Source organism: Sminthopsis crassicaudata, chromosome 1 (genome assembly GCF_048593235.1).
Source record: "Sminthopsis crassicaudata isolate SCR6 chromosome 1, ASM4859323v1, whole genome shotgun sequence".
NCBI lineage: Eukaryota > Metazoa > Chordata > Mammalia > Dasyuromorphia > Dasyuridae > Sminthopsis > Sminthopsis crassicaudata.
In genome coordinates this window covers 229,588,522-229,609,824 of record NC_133617.1, presented here as the reverse complement: position 1 = coordinate 229,609,824, position 21,303 = coordinate 229,588,522, and the positions used below count along the sequence as shown (strand labels likewise).

Here is a 21,303-nt window from a genome sequence, read left to right as displayed (position 1 = left end):
TGCAGTTTAATATTGTTTTTTGATTTCATTTGTATCTTTAGAGGGAATAAGCAAACCTTTTCAATTTAGTGAGACAGTCTTGAAAGAAGCTCAGGATTCTGAGGTGAAGATGAGAAGGAAGTATATTTGAGGCTGAGACAGCTTGTTTATAGGAAGGAGATAAAAGATGGAACACTGCAAAGACCAGGAATAGGAAGTTGACCCATTTAGCTAGCATGTACCATGTATAAAAAGGAGGTAACCTGAAATAGGACCAGAAATATAGAACGAAGCCACATTTTAAAGTACTATAAATGCCATGTTCAGAGATTTTTCTTTTATCATAAAAGTAATAGGGAGTTACAGAAAGTTCTAGACCCAGGAATTTGTCAGGGTTGTACTTTAAGAAAAAATAAACAACTTTATTAAATATTAGCAAGTCCCAATTTCTGAATTGACACATTATTTTAAAATTCATGTTGAGGCTAATGTTTTTATTATTTTTTGAACACTTAAGCCCAATTATACATTACACACATAGTTTTAATATAAGAATTATAATAGGGAAGGGAGAACAGGAAAGGATTATATTCCGTTTTCAGAACCTGCTAATTTTAGCCAATTCAAATTTAAATTCACAACACTACATAATGAAGCAAATATTAGATCTAATATTTGTTAGAAATAATGCACAAGGTAAATTTTTTACAATATGCCTAATGATAATTAAAACAGAAGAACTTAAGATTTACATATTTTTTCTTTGATTTAAAAAAATGTTTTTGGGATGTAGACAACAATGATTGAATCACACAGTAATGGCATTCTGCACTGGAATTTCCAAATTTAAATGATTTCTTTGAGTAGTGTCATCTGCAGATATAGCTTGCAGAGTATGCAAGAAAAAATTGTGTAGACTTTCTAACTAAGAAAAATTTTGAAAAAAATTTTTTTTTACAAGAGAACACTTGAGATACCTAATCTTATCAAGTTTGTAAAATACTTAATCCTCATTATGGAAAAAAGATCTGAATAACTATTTTGGAAACAAAATATTTTTATCTAGTTACTTTTTTTCCCTTAAAATGAGAAAGGGTGTGTATTGGGCGTGGGGGAGAACGAATAGATTTGGCCTTCTGAAATAAGGATTTACACATTCACATCTGGAAAATATCGTTGCTTAGATATGTATCCATTTCTTAGAATAGTGATGGTCTCTATAGTTAAGTATAGATAACTTACAACTTATTTCAGGAAGCCAAGAGGTTTACCCATTACCCATGAATTGTTTGTATGCCCCATCTTATTTTGTAAGGCAGTAGCCGAGTTTCTTGGAACCAAATGTACTAGCATTCCTCAAGTTTTAAGCAATACCCAAGACAGCAGATGGAAAATTTTGCTAACTAAGGAACAGATACACCAAAAGCAATTTACGCCTGGTTAATAAGGCTAATAAAGAATTGCATTTAGAATAAAGTGCTCTCTTCAATCACTATACTTTCTTTTTTGTGTGATTTTTTTTTCTATAAAGAAAACTTGAATTTTAATTCTTTATCAGTTTTCTTCTTCCTTTGATCTTTGTTACTTTAATGTAAATTTTGTGACTTATTAGACTGTGCAGTTTTATTTAACTTCAAGTTTATCTTTCAGAATGACAGATGCAAATGGAGGAATTAAACTAGAAAGGTAATAGGCAAACTAAAATATATTGGTCAGAAGCATATTATTAGATTGGCTAAAATATCAGGTTGTCCATTAATTGAGGAATGCCCAAATAAATTGTGCTATATAAATGAAATCTTCATTTGATCCTCCTATTTCTGGTGTAGTGACACTTACCAATGTCCTAAATCTCCCCCTCCCCCCCTTTTTTTTGCTGAGGCAATTGGGATTAAGTGACTTTCCCAGGGTCACACAGCTAGGCAGTGTTAAGTAAGTGTCTTAGACCAGATTTGAACTCAGGTCTTCCTGACTTCAGGGTTGGTGCTCTATTCACTGCGCCACTTAGTTGCCCCAATTTGAGAAAATATATCCAAATTTGAGAAAAAATTTTTAAAAATACATTTACGATTGATACCTTCATTTCCTTTCCCCAAATTATCTTCTGATTTCTTTCTTTCTCATTTGCTTGAAGTTACCTTATCTGTTGCTACCAATGATCCCTTAATTGATTCAAAGAAAACATTTTCTCAATCCAAAACCTTCTTGACCTCTCAGTAGCATTTGACACTGGTGATCACCTTTATCTTCTTATCTTGCTTTTTATGTCCCTTCATTAGATTTTCATGACTGTCTTCTCCATATTCTCTTTCTATCTTAACACCTCCTTCTCAGCTCCTTTGTTGGTTCTTTATTAACAATCAATTGACATTTATTAAGCACCTACTATATTCTAGGTACTGTGCCAAATGGAGGGATAAAAAAAATAGTTCCTGCCCTCAAGTGGTTATACCCACTAATGGTTGGCATGTCAAGACTCTGTCCTGGGTTCTTTTCTCTCTATATTTTCTTGGTGACCTTATCACCTCCCATGGATTCAGTTATTTCTATCCAAATGACTCCCAAAGCTATAATATTCTGACCCAGTTCCTTTGTTGGGCTTTAGTTCTCATTAACTGCCTTTTAGATATCTTGAATTATGTGCCCATGAAGCATCTTAAACCCAATATGTATAAAATAGAATTCACCATAACTATTTTTTTTTTTTTTTTTTTGAGGCTGGGGTTAAGTGACTCGCCCAGGGTCACACAGCTAGGAAGTATTAAGTGTCTGAGACCAGATTTGAACTCGGGTCCTCCTGAATTCAGGGCTGGTGCTCTATCCACTGCGCCACCTAGCTGCCCCCCACCATAACTATTGATGACGCTACCATCCTTCCAGTCTCCTGGTTTTGTCACCTCAATTTCATCCTCTCTCCTTGCCTTCACCATATCCATTCCATTGCCTTGTCTTGTCATTTCTACTTTCACAATAACTCCCATCTATATCCCCTTTTTTCTAGTTACAGACACAACTGATGAGGCACAGGGGTGCAAGAGTGCTGAACCCCCAGAATATACTGGGATCTTGGGCCAGTGTCGTTAGTTGTTTCAAAAGAATGTATAGGTTAACACCTTCAAATCAAGAGGAAAATATTTTATTATGCTGCTAACAACAGACTAATTTTCAAAAGGGAATTTTAGCAATTAACGTGGGAAAAAACTAGAGCTAAGTTCCCTAGTGGAACTCACAATTAATTAGCAGAAGACTCTAAGGCAGGGCAAGTTCCTAGAGAACTTGCTGCCATAAAGAGGCAGTTCCTAATGAACCTGTAAAGAATTGGGGGATTACGCCATTGAATGGCAGGCTAACCCTAAAAGATTTTGTATCCTAAAAGAAGTTTGCTACAAGGAGAAAGAAACTATAAGGCAAACAAAGTCCCCAGAGAACTTGCTGCCATAAGGCAGGAACTTGGGATAAAAGGGCTAAATTTCTAAAAAAGGAGTTTTTTGGGAGATTGGGGTACAGGAGAGAAATAACCTCCAGGATTGACATCATAGAATTGGCTATTTGATTGGATAAAATAACTGTGGGGTTTGTATATGTAAGGAATCTGACAAGAAACAAAAGGTTCATTTAAAGAGATTATTATATCAGTGCTCCTTGCTGCTTGCCTTGAGAGAATAGCTTGGTTAATAATTCAGATTCTCTTCTGTCAGCATCCACCTAGTCACCAAGAACCAAGAATCCCACAATAACTACGCGAGAAAGGGAAAAGGAGAGGTAGAATGATATAAATTAGCTGCCATAAAAGAAGCAAGGAAAAAGCTTTTACAATGCAGGGGAAGAAGAGAAAGGGAGGAGTGATGAGGTATATACCTAATGATATCTAAATAAAATTAGGATTAATTGAGGTCTAGAGGCAGGTTTGGGGCACAGGGAGTCAAATGGAGCTCCCCTGCAACCCCTTTGGATTCGGCGCAAGGATACAAAGTTAAATGAGGTCTAGCAGCAGCAAGAGTTCCCTGTAAATGAATTTACAGGCCCGAAAACCTAGATTGATAAATAAAAGGTTTATTGTAGGGTTTGGAAGTAAGGTTAAAGTTTGGCTAGTAAAAGGTATTAGATAGAGGAAGAAATACACCAAAAGTGGGGGGGACAGAGAGTCTGTGATGCAAAGCATGATTGCTGGCATCTTTCAACTCTCTGCCAAGAGATGATTCCAGCTTGGCTCTTTTATTTGCTTGAAGGAGCATATGGGTGGAGCCCAGGTTGATTCCTCAATAGCTAAAACCCACCAGGTGGGGGTTGGGCTACCTGAGCAGATCATTAGAATGGGAGCTGGGTACAGCCCAAACTGGCTCAGATCTGGATCTCTCCCCTTGGAATACAAAAGGTTGGTTTTGACTAGATCTTGTAAATCAAAGGTCAGTCCCAAAGGAAGTTGAATATCAGAAAAGGAATCTTAAAGGGGACTACAGCTCCCATCATTAGAAGTAAGTGAGCCTTATTCTCATAAGAATTGGCTGAAAGAGAAAAAAACATGCAAAATTAATATGGATATAGAAGTCTATCTTACCCTGCAGGAAAGTAGGAGGGGAAGGAGATATGAGAAGGGGGGAAAGTGATAGAAGAGAGGGCATATTGAGAGAGAGGGTCAGGGTAAAAGGAGAGAAAGAGAAGGAAATACAGTTAGCAATAATAACTGGGGAAAGAATTTTGAAGCAAGTTTCTCTGAGGCCTTATTTCTCAAATGTATAGGGAACTGTATCAAATTTATTAAAAAAAAAATAAGAGCCATTCCCCCATTGATAAATGATCAAAAGATATGAACTAAGCCCAAAGAGCTATAAATTAATGTATGTCCTTTGACCTAATAGTACTACAATACAAAGGCATGAACCCCTCAGAGATTTTTTTTTTTTCTGAAAATAGGAAAAGGACCTATATGTATAAATTTTTTTGCAGTTCTTTACTCAGGGTAAAAAATTGGAAATTGAGGAGATGCCCCTGAATTGGGGAATGACTGAATAAATTGTGGTATGTGATTATGATAGAATATTGTTCTTTAAGAAATGATGAGCAGGATGTTCCCAGAAAAACCTGGAAAGTCCTCCAAGAGCTTAAGCAAAGTGAAATGTGCTATGTACAAAGTAATAGCAATGTTGTGGAATGATCAGCTGTGAATGATTTTGCTATTCTCAGCAATACAATAGATGAAAAATGCTATCCAGAAAAAACTGATTGTGTCTGAATAGAGATTGAAGTATACTTTAAAAACAACAACTTTTTTTTTTCTTAAGGGTATTTTAAATGGAGGGAAAATATGTTTTCTTTTGAAACATGACTTTTATGGAAATGTTTTGCACACTTTCACATGTACCTTCTCAGTGGACAAGTGAGTGTGGGAGAAAGGGAGAGAACCTGGAACTCAAAGCATTAAAAACAAATGTAAAAAAAAATGTTTTATATGTAACTGGGGGAAAAAAAAAACATTGCTCCCTATGGCCTCCAGATTCAACTATTCATATTTTGCATTACATTTTTTCTTCTATATTCTGTACTTTTCAGTAATACTGCCAGCACTCCATGTAGTTCCTTGACACTCACCTCCTTTCCTGTCCTCTGTTCTAGTAGTGCTCTCCCCACTTCCCCTACCTCTCAGTGTCACCCACACTAAGAGACTTCCCACAGATGCCAATGCCTTTTCTTCTCTGAAGCCCTTCTATTTATTCTACAGATATCTTTAATTTACCTAATTGTTTATATGTGGTTTCAGGCATTAGAATGTGAGCTCTTCGTTTTTGCCTTTCTTTGTATCCCTAGTTCCTACTAGTTGCATAGTAAAAAATACTTGTTGAGTTGACTTAAAAGATCCACCCAAGGTCATATAGGCAATAAATGCCAAAGATGATAATGAATTCAGATCCTCTAACTTTAGGGAAAATGTTCTTTTCATTGTATCTCAGAGCCTACCTCTGGGTTTAAATACTGGCTCTGCTGCTTACACTTGGGTAATTATTAGCTGGTCACTTAACTTTTCTGGGTTCATTTTCTCAGTTTCAGAATGGAATTAAACTAGATTATTTCTATAGTTCAAAAAGTTGTAGATTTCTATGAGGAAATTATCATTTCTAAGTGCCTTTATATATGAAGGTATCAGAAAATCTGTCCTCCCCACAAAAGACCATAGATTTAGAACGGAAGGAACTGTAGAAGTTGAATACCCTGAGATGCTATCTTGTTATCATTTCAATGTGTGTTAATTCAGGATCAAATCCCACTTTCCCTTACCTTGGGGAATATGTCCGTAGGAGAGAATTTGGCATTATTATTTATCACTGACTGAGGAGACTATATAGAGAGTTTTATTCTCTTAAGGGCAACTGGGATTTAGTAGAAAGACCAAGCCATTTGAAACAAAAGACCTGGATGTGAAACTTATTATAGATGTGACTTTGGGCAACTTATCTCACTTAACTATACCTTAATTTTCTTATTTATAAAATGCTAATCATATATTGAAAGCTAGAAGAGAACTCAGAGATTGTCTAGGTTTAGAAAACTGAGTCTCAGAGATGTGAAGTTAATTTGCTTTAGGGTATATAAGCATCAACTAACAGGTATTAACTTTAAAAGATATTGGGGAAGACCAATGAAAAGGTAATATAAAGTGCTTTTTGTAAACTATTATGTTTTATAAATGTCACTGTTATTATGGATGGAAAGTTATTTTGTACCTAGCTAGTGCTCAGTAATTGCTCCCTAACGGCTTACTCAACAGATATGACAGATAGGACAATAGGAGGACAGTTTAGATTTATTCCTTCAGGGAGGTTCAGGCCTTTGCTTCATGAGCTTTTTGTTTCTACTAGTCCTAGACATTCAGCAATCATTCATTCAAATCACTATGTGAGAAGTATTGGAGAAAGTAGAAAGATGTTACAGCCTTACACTATCATGCTTTTATTAATAAGCTTATTTCAATTCTTGGCTATTCAAAATTATTCCTTTCAATTAAATGCATTTTTTCTGCTTACGTTTCCATTTACCCCCCAAGTAATCTCCAGTTACTCCATAATATTTTCTTCAGGAAAACATTCTCAAAAAGATCTCCAAAACAGGGGTGGGTTTCTGTTTTTCTTTTTTAACACACAGATTCTTCCTTGGTATTGGGTAAGTGGCTTGCTGTTTATCAGGCCACATCCTCTTATTCATCAATTAAGTTAAGACTATTATCTGAGCAAAAGCCAACTAAATGATATGGTGTATAGTATGGGGGCCTGAAAATCATGGAGACCTGAATTCAAGTCCATGTTCAGATGCTTAATGGCAATGTCTCTAAGAAAAGTAAGAAGAAAAGAATCTTAGAATTAGAGAATTTTAGTGTATACCCTTTGAGCCAGCAGTGTTACTACTGGGCTTATATCCCAAAGAAATACTAAAGAAGGGAAAGGGACCTGTATGTGCATGAATGTTTGTGGCAGCCCTCTTTGTAGTGACCAGAAACTGGAAACTACGAGGATGCCCATCAGTTGGAAAATGGCTGTATAAATTGTGGTATATAAATATTATGGAATATTATTGTTCTGTAAGAAATGACCAACAGGATGATTTCAAAAAGGCCTGGAGAGACTTACATGAACTGATGCTGAGTGAAATGAGCAGGACCAGGAGATTGTTGTACACTTCAACAATAATACTATGTGATGACCAATTCTGATGGATCAATTCAATAATGAACTGAACCATACACCCAGCGGGAGAACTCTGAGAGATGACTATGAACCACTGCATGGAATTCCCAATTCCTCTAATTTTGTCCACTTGCATTTTGGATTTCCTTCACAGGTTAATTGTACACTATTTCAAAGTCCGATTCTTTTTGTACAGCAAAACAACTGTTTGTCATGTATACATATATTGTATTTAATTTATACTTTAACATATTGAACATGTATTGATCAACCTGCCATCTGGGGGGTGGGGAAGGAGGGGAAAAATTAGAACAAAAGGTTTGGCAATTGTCAATGTTGTAAAATTACCCATGCATATATCTGGTCAATAAAAACTATTTAAAAAAAAAGAATTATAGAATTTTACCACTACTACTAGAATGCTGGAATGAAAGAAGTCTAGTCAAAACCATGAGTCTTATTTAAAACATCCTGACAAGTACTCAAATAACCTTCACTTGGAAAAGTAAAAACATTTTTTCCTCTTGAAAAAAAATCCTCTGGTGTTGAGGAAATCCTTAACCCCATAAACATAATTAAGGGCAATAAACAAGAGATGAAGGAAAGAAAATGCTTGGGATAGAAAAAGTCATATTCAACTAGAATTCTCTGCTGGAATCAAGCAAAATAATTCATCAACATCAGCAATTTCTAGAGGATTAGGGAGAAGTCGAGAGAAATGCCCGAATTGTGGTAAAGCTAGAAAGTGAGAGATGATAAGTAACATAGTGAGGAAAACAGCACAAGGTGCCAACAGATAACAGTTTGCATTACACAAAAGATATGCCTGAGACATTTTTTTTTCAGTCGTTGTTTGCATAAGAATGCCCCATCCTTGCTTAGTTATCTTTGTGAGCTAAGTATCTCTCCCAATAGTTAACACAGTCACATGGTTTTTAATAAATATTTGTTGGATGAATTAATAAATGGCAAGCATAGTTTTTCTTCCCCAAGGTCTTTATTTTGGCAAATTAAAGAATCTAAGACAAAAATATAAAAAATAAACTCAAATCAGTTATATGTTCTGATATGTTAATATCAGAATCTTTAAAAAAAATTTTTTATTTTTATATGAATGACAGCATAGTAGAGTGTTTAGGCAATTTACCTATAAGGTGTTTGAATGAACTGGGTTCTGGTGCTGCTTTTGACCCATACTGGCTCTGTTACTTTGGACAAGTTATTAAACCTCTCAGTGTCCCAGACAACTCTTAAACTATATGTAATAAAGAAAATGTCTATTGCATTGACAGAAGGAGTTTCCTTGTTGGGATACTCCTTTCACCAATAAAATCACAGATCTGGAACTCAACTCCTCTCCCCAATCCGTCACATAGCATTTTTTTAAAGTGTATTTCCCCTGTGGGAAAACTGAGACACTAATGTATTGTTGGTAAATGTGTGAACTCCTACTGGCCATTCTAGAGAGCAATTAAAAACTATGGCCAAAGGGCTATCAAAATGTGTATTCCCTTCAATCCAACAGTGTTACTTTTGGGTTTATATCCCAAAGAGATCCTAAAGCAGGGGTTCTCAAACTACTGCCCTTTGGCCAGATGCAGAGGACATTTATGCGGCCTGCTGGGTTATGGCAAATGGGCTGAGGAGCAGAGACAGAGTGTGAGCTTTTGGTTTTACCATAGTCGGGCCCTCCAACAGTCTGAGGGGACAGTGAACTGGCCCCCTATTTAAAAAGTTTGAGGACCACTGTCCTAAAGGAAGGAAAAGGACCCACATGTGCAAAAATATTTGTGGCAGCCCTCTTTGTTGTGGGAAGAAACTGGAAACTGAGTGGATGTTCATCAATTGGAGAATGGCTGAATAAATTGTGGTACATGAATGTTATGGAATATTATTGTTCTGTGAGAAATGACCAACAGGATGATTTCAGAAAGGCCTGGAGAGACTAATATGAACTGATGCTGAGTGAAATGAGCAGGACCAGGAGATCATTGTATACTTCAACAACAATACTATATGACGATCAATTCTGATGGATGTGGCCCTCTTCAACAATGAAATGATTAAGACCAGTTCCAATAATCTTGTGATGATGAGAGCCATCTGCACTCAGGGAGAGAGGATTGTGGGGATTGAGTGGGGATCACAACATAGCATTCTCATTCTTTTTGGTTGTTGTTTGCTTGCATTTTGTTTTCTTTCTCATTTCTTTTTCCTTTTTGATCTAATTTTTCTTGTGCAGCAAGATAATTGTATAAAATATATGCATATGTTGGATTTAACATATAATTTTATCATGTTTAACATATATTGGATTATTTGCCATCTAGAGGAGAGGGTGGATAGTAGGGGGTGATAATTTGGAGCAAAAGGTTTTGTAAGGATCAATGTTGAAAAATTATCCATGCATATGTTCTGAAAAAAAAAAAAAACTTTACTAAAAAGAAGTGCATTTTCTTAAAGTGGGAAATACAGTCCTGATTATCACATCTGTATAATAAAGTAATAAAGTATGGCTAGGCCTATTTAAAGAATCTGTCCTAAATAGTATGGTTTTGAATATTCTGATAATCTCTTACATTTTGAAGTACTTTGCAGAATTCTGTCCAATCCTATGAGCATTTATTAAACACACCTATTAAATGTTCAAAATAAAGTAATTCCACCCAAAGCAGTAACTCTTCAATATGGTTTTTTAAAAAGTTAATAGATATTTTTCAAGAACATCATTTCTGACTGATCTTTACCTGTTTAAAAAAAGATTTGCAAAGAAGCAGCATCATTCTTTTTCTTCTTTAGAGAGAAAACTGGCAAGGTTGCCTTGTAAAGCTCCTGGTTTTGCAGTGTTTGGTTTGTTACTGCTGGCTGTTTAGTAGTAGTTAAAGGCAGCTGTGACATGGAAGTTGTAAGTTTGAATCCTTATTTGTTCCCTCATTACCTCCATCTATCAGGGTGAGACAATGTTAGCCTAGGATAGATATCACATGCTTAGCCCAGGAAGAAGGCCCATTTTACTCCTTGTTTCTTTGACTTGACTGGAGTTTGGAATCATGTGGAAGAGTATGGAAAAAGTCATTTTTTGGCAGCCTCATTTGAAGGGAGGTTTTTCCTCCCTCCAATTCACTTCAGTCACTTAGGAGTGATCCTATTAATTCAGTTAGGAGTAAAAGAAAAGAGGAGAAACAGAAGATCCCTGGAGATGCTCTATCAAATAACTAAAGCTCTTATGAGTGTAGAGTTGAAAGCTTCAAAGAGGTTCAGAATTTTAAAAGCTGTGCCAGCTGGTTAAAAGAAATAAGAAATAAATAAAAACTATTAAACTTTGGTTTGTTCTCTATTCATGTGAAGGTTAATGAAATTAGAGGTTCCAAACTGTATTTCTCTTTTCTTTAAGTTAATTTTATAATTATAACATTTTTTGACAGTACATATGCATAGGTAAGTTTTTACAACATTATCCCTTGTACTCCCTTCTGTTCCGAATTTTTTCCCTCCTTACCTCCACCCCCTCCCCTACATGGCAGTCATTCCCATACATATTAAATATGTTATAGTATATCCTATATATGTGCAGAACCGAATTTTTTGTTGTTGTTGTTGTTGCAAAGGAAGAATTGGATTCGGAAGGTATAAATAAACTGGGGAGAAAAACAAAAAATGTTCACAGTTTACACTCATTTCCCAGTGTTCCTTCTCTGGGTGTAGCTGATTCTGTCCATCATTGATCAATTGGAATTGGATTAGCTCTTCTCTATGTTGAAGATATCCACTTCCATCAGCATACATCCTCGTACAGTATCCTTGTTGAAGTGTATAATGATCCCCTAGTTCTGCTCATTTCACTCAGCATCAGTTGATTTAAGTCTCTCCAGGCCTCTCTGTATTCCTCCTGCTGGTCATTTCTTACAGAACAATAATATTCCATAATCTTCATATACCATAATTTACCCAACCATTCTCCAACTGATGGACATCCATTCATCTTCCAGCTTCTAGCCACTAGGAAAAGGGCTGCCACAAACATTTTGGCACATACAGGCCCCTTTCCCTTCTTTAGTATTTCCTTGGGATGTAAGCCCAGTAGTAGCACTGCTGCGTCAAAGGGTATGCACATTTTGATAACTTTTTGGGCAGAGTTCCAAATTGCTCTCCAGAATGGTTGGATTCTTTCACAACTCCATCAACAATGTACCAGTGTCCCAGTTTTCCCACAGCCCCTCCAACATTCATCGTTATTTGTTCCTGTCATCTTAGCCAATCTGACAGGTGTGTAATGATATCTCAGAGTTGTCTTAATTTGCATTTCTCTGATCAATAGTGATTTGGAACACTCTTTCATATGAGTGGAAATAGTTTTAATTTCATCATCTGAAAATTGTCTGTTCATATCCTTTAACCATTTATCAATTGGAGAATGGCTTGATTTCTTATAAATTAGAGTCAATTCTCTGTATATTTTGGAGATGAGGCCTTTATCAGAACCTTTAATTGTAAAAATGTTTTCCCAATTTGTTACTTCCCTTCTAATCTTGTTTGCATTAGTTTTGCCAAACTGTATTTCTCAATCAGTATTTACTAATCTCAGTTCTTTTCTCACTGCTGTTCTTCCTTCTTAGATCTTGCAATTGTTAACTGTTTCAGATGGAAGCCACATCCTGGCAATCTCATATTTTTAGGACATAATTATTTTGGGAGAAGCACCATGGCAGAGTGGATGAAGAAACATTCTTAGAACCATAGATACTTGAGTTCAAGTCATGTTTCTGACATACACAGATTGTGTGACCTTGGAGGAATCACTACCTTGTCAGAAATCTAGATGATTCTTGAGGACTATAACTTGCAAAGAATATACCAACTAACATTGACAGAGGAAATATTCTCACCTGGGGACTTCCCTAGACCAGCCAATTATAGATCTAGTCCCTATCCCTTATATTGGTATTCATACAATTTACAAATGATGTCTTTGGCTTAGTTATGGACTCAATTTGAAGCAATTTTTTGTTATAAAATAATTATCTTTACATTAAAAGGAATTGGTGGAGAGAGAAGAAGCTATAATGTATCTTATTTACCATTGTATGTGCATAATTTTTCTTTCTTGGAAAAGTATAATAACCTATTTTGATAAAATTGATTTTACATCTAGTAATTATAAAGGACTCTTATACCCAAGGGCAGTGGAGCCAGTGTGCTCAGAAAAACAGCCCTGTGGAAGTATATGTGCTGATAATTTGGAACACAAAATATTTGGGGTTTTTTATATTTTAAAAGATAGTCTGTAATTAAATAAGGAGAAGCTATTGGTTCTCTTTTATTCTGCCCCGCTTAGGCCACATTTGGAGTTGTGGTTCCCATCCCTGGGAAATACAGACCCCTGGGAGAGGGTATGGAGTTACTGCAAGTAGTCAGTTGCATTTGCATACCAATCATTGTCATTCTGATCTTTATTTACTGCCCCAAATATACACTGCAGCCATATACAAATGACATTCTTTTCAGAATTTTAAATGACAGAAATCTGGAAAAGTTAGCTTATATCATGGGTGACAGTGAATATCCATAAAGATCTTGAGCTAGAACATAATAAATGAAATTAAATGTAAAAAGTGTTAAATAAAGCCTTACACTTGTACTGATAAAAATTAATTCTATAATTGCAAGATAGGGGAGATATTCCTAAATGGCAGTTGTCCTGAAAAAAGATTTTTTTCAGCTGTTCCAGTACTTTTCTATAGAACTTGGAGAAAGGGATAAATTCCCTAAGCTAACTGGAATAGATTTCCTTTATGGGTATCATTTCACCTTTCAAAGACTTTTCATACTTAGTCTAAAGTCTTTGTTTGATTGAATTATATGGTTGTTTTTTTTTTTTTTTTTTACCTATAAATAAGTTTTTGGACTAGGATAATATGAGGGATGTGCTGAAATCCAGCTTGTACTGGCTTGAGAGAACTGGTTGTTCAATTTTCAGGATGAGCATTTTCCTCAAAAATGAGCAAATACTACAAATAAGGGCTTGATTTATTGTATTATTGATTTATCTAGATTTTTAAAATGCAGAAAATGTTAATAGTGTAAATTAAAAGTGTCATGTATACCTTTCCCCCCCCCCCCCTGTGGGTTGTTAAACATTTACCAACACATCCATCAACCACACTTCAAATATTTCTCCTTTAGGGTACAGATTAAAAGTCACTTTTCTGGTTGCTCTAAACAGTAGAATAACCATTAGCTTATTCTCAATCAGCTTAGCTCCCTCTTACTCATCAATGACAGTTATGCAAAAGAAAACAACAAATAGAGAGGAATATGTTTATTAAGAAAAATAACAAAATAAACCAAAGAAATTATAGATTAAGGTTGTTGATAAAATATACAAAAGCAAATATACAAAAGCTCTTTGATTTAGAAGCAATATGATATCTAAGCTTAACCAAAGACAGAATAGTTTACCGGAGAAACCTGCCCCAAGCAGTAATTTGGGATTGTTGTTTGTCCTTCTTTCTTGAAGAGGACCAGGACATCAGGGAAGTGATACCATGACATGCAGGTGAATTGGATTTAAATGAGGGAGGGCTGTGCTCAGTCACCTGCCTCGCTTTCCCTTCCAGAGCCATCTGGGTCCAGTGGCAAGATATAGATCAAGATAAGTGGAGATGACCGTAGATAAAATGGGAGACCTTGACCTTTTTAAGCTAAGGTCTTCAATAGGCCTCAGTTAGACTGAAGCAACATACATTAAGTGATTAAGGCTAGGTAGCAATTATTTGTTAACTTTGTTAGGACTGAATAAAAAAATTTAAAGGTATATATAGGTAGTCACTTAAGCCCAATTGCCAAAAAAAGAAAGAGAAAAAGAAAGAAAAGAGAGAGGAGAGAGGGAGGAAGGGAGGACAAAGGAAGAGGGAAAAAGGAAGAAAGGAAGGAAGGAGGGAAGAAGGAAGGGAGAGAAAGAGGAAGAGAGGAAGGAAAGAAAGAAAGAAAGGAGTTTTTCAACTGACCAATTCCAATTTGTGGACCAGATTTACTCACAGAAGTAGCTTCTAGAAGTTGGGATACAAGTGCCAGGAATCAAGGGACATGTTGAGGAGAGCTAACTTACTTATATTTTTTGTGGTTTGGGGAATTCCTTTGAGTAACTCAAAAAGTTTTTCTATTCTCTGGCTTGTGTCTCTAATTCTGCTTTTTTCCTCAGTTTCTTCACAACTATAAAGCATCTCAGACTCCAAAGTCTCTCCACAAATTAGGAGCCACATTTCCCTCTGTATAGGCAGCAAGTTACAGAACTATTTGGGATGCCATTATCCTCCCAGTCATCCTGGTTTTTACAACTTGAGTATCATCCTTGACTTCATTCATCTGAAGGAGAGATGGAGTATTACATATAAGAAAGGAACATAGGGTAGTTTTGGGAATAGGGTACCCTAGCACTAGAAAAAATGAGAGAATACTTGTAAAGTGCTTAGCACACAATAGGTGTTTAATAAGTGCTTATTTCCTTTTCTCCCTTCCCCAGCATTTGGAGGAACACAGAAAGGCATCATGAAGAATATGGTATTTTAGCTAAGTCTTGAAGAAAAACAGGCATTCCAAGAGGCTGAGGTGAGAGACTGAGGAGTACATTCTGGGCATGATGGACAGCCAATGTAAAGGGGTCATGTGTGAGGAATACCAAATATGAGGAGGGAAGGAAAAGCAAAAAAGACAGGAAAGGTGCTGGGTTATGAAGAGCTTTAAATAACAAATAGAGTAGTTTATATTTAATTCTTGAGGCAAAGTGGAGCTCTAGAGTTTTTTGAGTGGAAAGATTATATAATCTTGTTAGGAAAATTGCTTTGGAAAATGGCTAAAAATGTGGAGAATGACTAAAGTTGAGAGAGTTGAGGAATGGAATCCCCAAATTAGTCTGGTACATAGTCCAGCTCTAGTCTAGAATAGGAGCCTTGTGAGGGCAGTGAAGATCACTTTGGAAAGATACAGTGGTGATAGAAAGGACAAGATTTGACAATTGATTGGCTGTGTGGGGATATGGAGAATTGAGGTGACAGTTGAAAAATGAAAACAAGGCTGAAAACCTTGGTGACTAGAAGGATAATAGTACTTTCAACGAGAACAGGGACGTTTGTAAGATGAGTGGACTTAGGGGAAAGAGTAATTCTGTTTTGGATGTATTGACTTTATGATATATGTATGGGATTTATAATGTCCAAAAGATAGAGACTGAGGTTTAAGGGGAAACTGGAGGTCGACAAAGAACCTTAGACTAGATCTGAGAATCATCAGCATAGGGAGGTGTGTTAAGGTCACCATCAGAAATGAGAGAAATAATTGTTTCTCACTTATATTAATAGCTAATTATTGGATTGGGATCAAGGTTTTCCTTGCTTTCTATTTCCTCATCCAGAAATCAAAAAATCTTTCTCAAAGACTTACCAGGGGACTAAGATCTAATCAAAGATAGTAAAGAAATTCTAAGTTTAGTCAAATGAGTGGATTCTTACTCATTATGTTTACTCAGACTGATCTGAGGAGGCTATGAGAACAGCCATTGAGGATGAACACTGAGGAAAAAGTTAGTCAATAAATGTTTATTAAGCACCTATATAAAAGGGAGTCATTGTGCTAAGTGCCGAGGATGCCAAGAAAAGGAAAAAAAACAACTCCCGTCCTTAAGGAATTCATAGTCTAATGGAACAGGTAATAAGCAGACAAAATAGGAAGGCCATTGGAATTGGCAATTAAGAAATCACCGATAATTTTAGAGCAATTTCAGTTGAATGAGAATATCAAAAGGCAGATTACAAAGAATTAATTAGATAAATAAATTAAAATTAAATAATTATGGAGAGAAAGTAGAAATAATGAGTAGTTTTTCTTAGGAGTGCAGCTATGGAAGGGGTAGGGACATAGAGCAATAACTTGATAGGTGTAGGAAGAAAGGAACAAATATTTATAGTGTCTACTAAGTTCAAAGTACTCTACAAATATCTGATTTGATTCTCTTAATAATCCTTGGAGGTAGATGCTGAGTCATGGGGATTTTTTTAAAAATGGGAGACATCTGGGGATATTTGTAGATAGCAGACAAGAAGCCTGTCTGTAATCTGTCACTGAAAGCAATGCCCAAGTTACCCTGGACCTGGGAACCATGAGGCTGTGATCATATTTGAAAAGACAGTCATTTCATTTTATCAGAAAGAAAGGTTCTCAGAAAACTGAAATCTTGTGAGAGGTAAGAAGCATACAAGAGTATTAAGAATGGTCACAGACATGAGATTGCTATCCATAACAATATTTGGAGCTAAAGGGGCTCCTGCCTCAGGTAGCTTTAACTGGGATGGCACAGCTTCCATGCCAGAGTGCTTAGCAAAGTAGACATTTAATAAATATTGATTGATTGACCTCTGCACTGCTACTGTTACTGCAGTCCAAAACCAGTGTTAAGATTCTGGGAAAAGACTAGAGCTGAGTAATGCAAAGACACTTATGCCACTATAAAAAGATTTTACTGTATTTGTTGGGAGGAAATCATATGAGATTGCTCCCCTTCATTTTCCTCCAAGTATGTTTCACATTTCTGTCTGTCTATTCTTCTAAATCAGTGTTAAGACAGAATTATGATTAACCAAGGCTTTCCTGATCTGTATGTATTTTATTTGTTCAAAGGTAGTTGAGAGGAGAGGTTATAATTGTTTATACAGAAACAAGCTATGATGATTTACAGAAAAGGAAATTATTCTTTCTTTCTTATTAAAGCTTTTTATTTTTAAAATATATGCATGGATAATTTTCAGCATTCACCCTTGCAAAATCTTACATTCCAAATTTTCTCCCTTACTTTACTCCACCTCTCCCTGATGTCAAGTAATCCAATATATGTTAAACATCTGCAATTCTTCTATACATATTTATACAATTCTCTTGCTGCACAAGAAAAATCAGATCAAAAAGGGAAAAAATGAGAAAGAAAACAAAATGCAAACAAACAACAACAAAAAAAGCGCAAATGCTATGTTGTGATCCACACTCAATCATCACAAGTCTCTTTCTGGGTGTAGATGGCTCTCTTATTACAGGATCATTGGAACTGGTCTGAATCATCTCTTTTTTTTTTTTTTTTTTTTTTTTTTTTTACTTGTAAGGGATATAATTCAATAGCATGATTATTTATTAATATTCGTGTCACTAGGGAAAGCCAAATGTGAACATGTTATTGTAAATGAGATGAGCTTTTTTTCTTTTTTTTTTTTTTTTTAGGATCTGCTACACATAGAAATTTTTATTTTTTAAATTTTAAATTTTATTTTTTAAAATTTTATTATAGCTTTTTATTTACAAGATATAAGCATGGGTAATTTTTCAGCATTGACAATTGCCAAACCTTTTGTTCCAACTTTTCCCCTCCTTCCTCCCACCCCTTCCCCCAGAGGGCAGGTTGACCTATACATGCTAAATATGTTAAAGTATATGTTAAATACTATATATATGTGTGTGTGTGTGTGTGTGTGTGTGTGTGTGTGTGTGTGTGTTTATACACACACACACACACACACACACATATATACACACACATGTCCATACAGTTATTTTGCTGTACAAGAAGAATCGGACTTTGAAATAGCCTGAAATAGCCTGTGAAGGAAATCAAAAATGCAGGCGGTCAAAATTAGAGGGAATTCTGTGTAGTGGTTCATAGTCATCTCCCAGAGTTCTTTCGCTGGGTGTAGCTGGTTCAGTTCATTACTGCTCTATTGGAACTGATTTGGTTCATCTCATTGTTGAAAATGGCCACGTCCATCACAATTGATCTTCATAATAGTCTTGTTGTTGAAGTATATAATGATCTCCTGGTCCTGCTCATTTCACTCAGCATCAGTTCATATAAGTCTCTCCAGGCCTTTCTGAAATCATCCTGCTGGTCATTTCTTATAGAACAATAATATTCCATAATATTCATATTCCACAATTTATTCAGCCATTCTCCACTTGATGGGCATCCACTCAGTTTCTAGTTTCCAGCCACTACAAAATGGAATGCCACAAACATTTTTGCACATGTGAGTCCTTTTCTTTTTTATGATCTCTTTGGGGTATAGGCACAGTAGAGACTCTACTGGATCTAAGAGTGTGCACAATTTGACAGCCCTTTGGGCACAGTAGGGAGATTATTCTTTTAGTTGCTGGGGTTACCACTTTGGAGCTCGAGACATCTAAAGAGAATTTTATTGATACTTATAATAGCTCTTCCAAAACTGGAGAAAGATTAAATGAATATAGAGTAAGAAAAAGCCAAGATGTACACAAACTGAGCCAAGAGTGTTGTGGTGAAAAGAAGCTTGAAAGAAGAAAGCTGTAATAGGGACAGTGGCCTTTATTTATAACCTGGTTTTCTTTCCCAAAGCATATTAAAGAGCCCCATCCTCCGCTCCTATAATGATTGGAGTGAAGGGCAGTGACTAAGAGAGATTCTACTCCCATGGGAACACCTGAAGGGAACAGATGGGAAAGAGTGGGTCTGCTCACACAAGGCATAGGAGCAGGGAGGGGAAGTTTTTCTCTTTACTTGACTTGTGAAATTGCCATGGTTAATGACTTTTCTGATCATCTTCATTTGCTGGAACTCCTTAACTACCCATGAGAGGCCAGACTGACCTCTAAGCAAAAGATAAAACTGAGCATTCCTTAAGCTGGGCAAATTGGAAGTTCCTTGCAGTATTGGCAATCTGAACCTGGAACATCCCTTGCAATGCCAGGGAACTGGCCAACTCTGGCTGATTCATGCCAGATCCTATTTCTGAAAAACTGGGATCAGAGATGATCAGAAATGACCCGAAAGACCACCATGTAATTATACCACCTCCCTCTGTGATTTGTCTTTATAAGCCTGCTGCTTATGCCCACCATGAGCTCATTTCTAACTGTACTCTCATCTATACATGGCAGCCTTCTTAGGAAGAATAAACCTATAGGCAGAACCTAATTGTTTTATCTTTCTTAGACCAAACTCAGGGGGGAAAAGGTAGACAGGCTCAATCCCCATAGATCTAAAATGAGAGTGGGATTGATGGTGTGAATAAGACTTCAGCAAGGACCCTGGGCTCTTGTTAGCTGGATGGGCCATAGAGAGGGGCATTGACAGGAGAAGGCTTTTGTGGAATTTGAGTGGAATTTAAGTGGGCCTTTGTGGCACTGAAACCAGAAAGCAAGGAGGAACATTGACAGAATCATCCTGTCCTTAAGTGGGCCCTCTTTGAATTGATAAAATCATCATGACTCCACATTTATTGTATTCAGTAAGAAGGCCAAGCTATAGATGTTGACTCCTGAGGTTATTTTTCTCCTATAAAGGAACTTATTTGTATCCCACTTATTTGATAACTCCTTTTTGGGAACTTAACCCAACAGTCAAAAGCTTAATTCCCTGCCGACTCCCATTAAGAACTTAGCCCTCTTACTAAATGTCATAATGGCTGGTTGATTAGGAATTTACCCTTTGTTGATGGCAAGTTCTGCCAGGGAATTTAGCCCAGGTCTTTCCCCTAGATTCCATTAAATTCCCTTTTGGAACTTAGTCTTACAGTCAGTGCTGTAATAATAAAAGCTTTTCCTCTTTATTTAGAGATGGTCTAAGCCTATAAATTCTTTTGATATAACTCTTAACACTGACTAGGTAATCCTAATAATATTTTTGAGTTCAACCCCATACTTCAACATTTGGTGGCCTGCATGGGGACAGTTCTAGAGCTCCAGCATATTTAGGGAGTTTCAGCACTTCTGCACTGCCATAACCCAACAGGACCACATAATCTTATTCCTATTTCTTTTCGCTTTAATATTATGTAATTCCTGTTAAGGAGATTCAAAAGAGGAAGTGATCCAAGAGAGGGGATGATTTTTTTCTCTACCCACCTTGAATAAATCCTCCAACAAAATCAGTTTTCTCCTTGGCTCTACTTCTGTCCACCTCCATGGAATTAGAAAGTTAAAAGAGCCTTTTCAGTCAAAACCTCCACCTGACATTTTCCCTCCCAACCTCCCATAAATTTGCTGACCTCATTTCTGGCTACTCCACTTGAACTCTGTGTTCTAGCCTAACATATGTTCATTATCTACTTCTATATGACTTGCTTCTTCTCTTCATTTTTCTGCTCTATTAATTTCAAATGAAATTTTCTTCCTTCTTGAAGTCTTCCCAAATTTTTATCCCTTTTAAAAATTGTACTGCCTTAGCATAACATGTTCTTTGTTTGTATGTTTCTGTCTGTCATTGTTAACTGCTAAATTCATTTAAGTGTGCTTTGTCTCCTTAGATCAGGGATCTCTCTTGCCACAATATATGGAAAAGATTATAAATTCTTGGCCTACTAGGTGGTCAACAAACATCCTTAGAATCCTACACCTAATTTTAATTTTTTCTCTCAAAACATGTAATATCTCAGAATAACTTCATGCTAAGTTAGCAATGGAAAACTTGCCATTGCAAGTTGTAGATTATCTCTTTGGAAAATTTAAAAAATTTTAAACACCAAATAAAATGAGTATCTCCACATATAAAGATATAGTACAATAGAAAAAGGGGACTGCATGTGAAATTACTTTGCACCATCTACAGTTTGCTTTTTCCTTCAAATATACAATAAAA

At 36.2% G+C, this 21,303-nt stretch overlaps 1 protein-coding gene across 4 annotated transcripts in view; it reads left to right on the top strand.

The window, feature by feature from the left end:
- Nucleotides 1-21,303, top strand: part of SMCHD1 (structural maintenance of chromosomes flexible hinge domain containing 1) — a 244,010-nt gene that overhangs the window by 210,555 nt on the left and 12,152 nt on the right. For 2 of the 4 annotated variants that reach the window (XM_074275999.1, XM_074275980.1), the window contains one exon: nt 15,178-15,263. The exons of the other annotated variants lie outside the window; for them this stretch is intronic. In XM_074275999.1, the coding sequence (XP_074132100.1) occupies nt 15,178-15,235 (58 nt within the window). In that variant the 3' untranslated portion in view covers nt 15,236-15,263. The remainder of the gene's footprint in view (nt 1-15,177; nt 15,264-21,303) is intronic. 4 annotated transcript variants of the gene reach the window in all.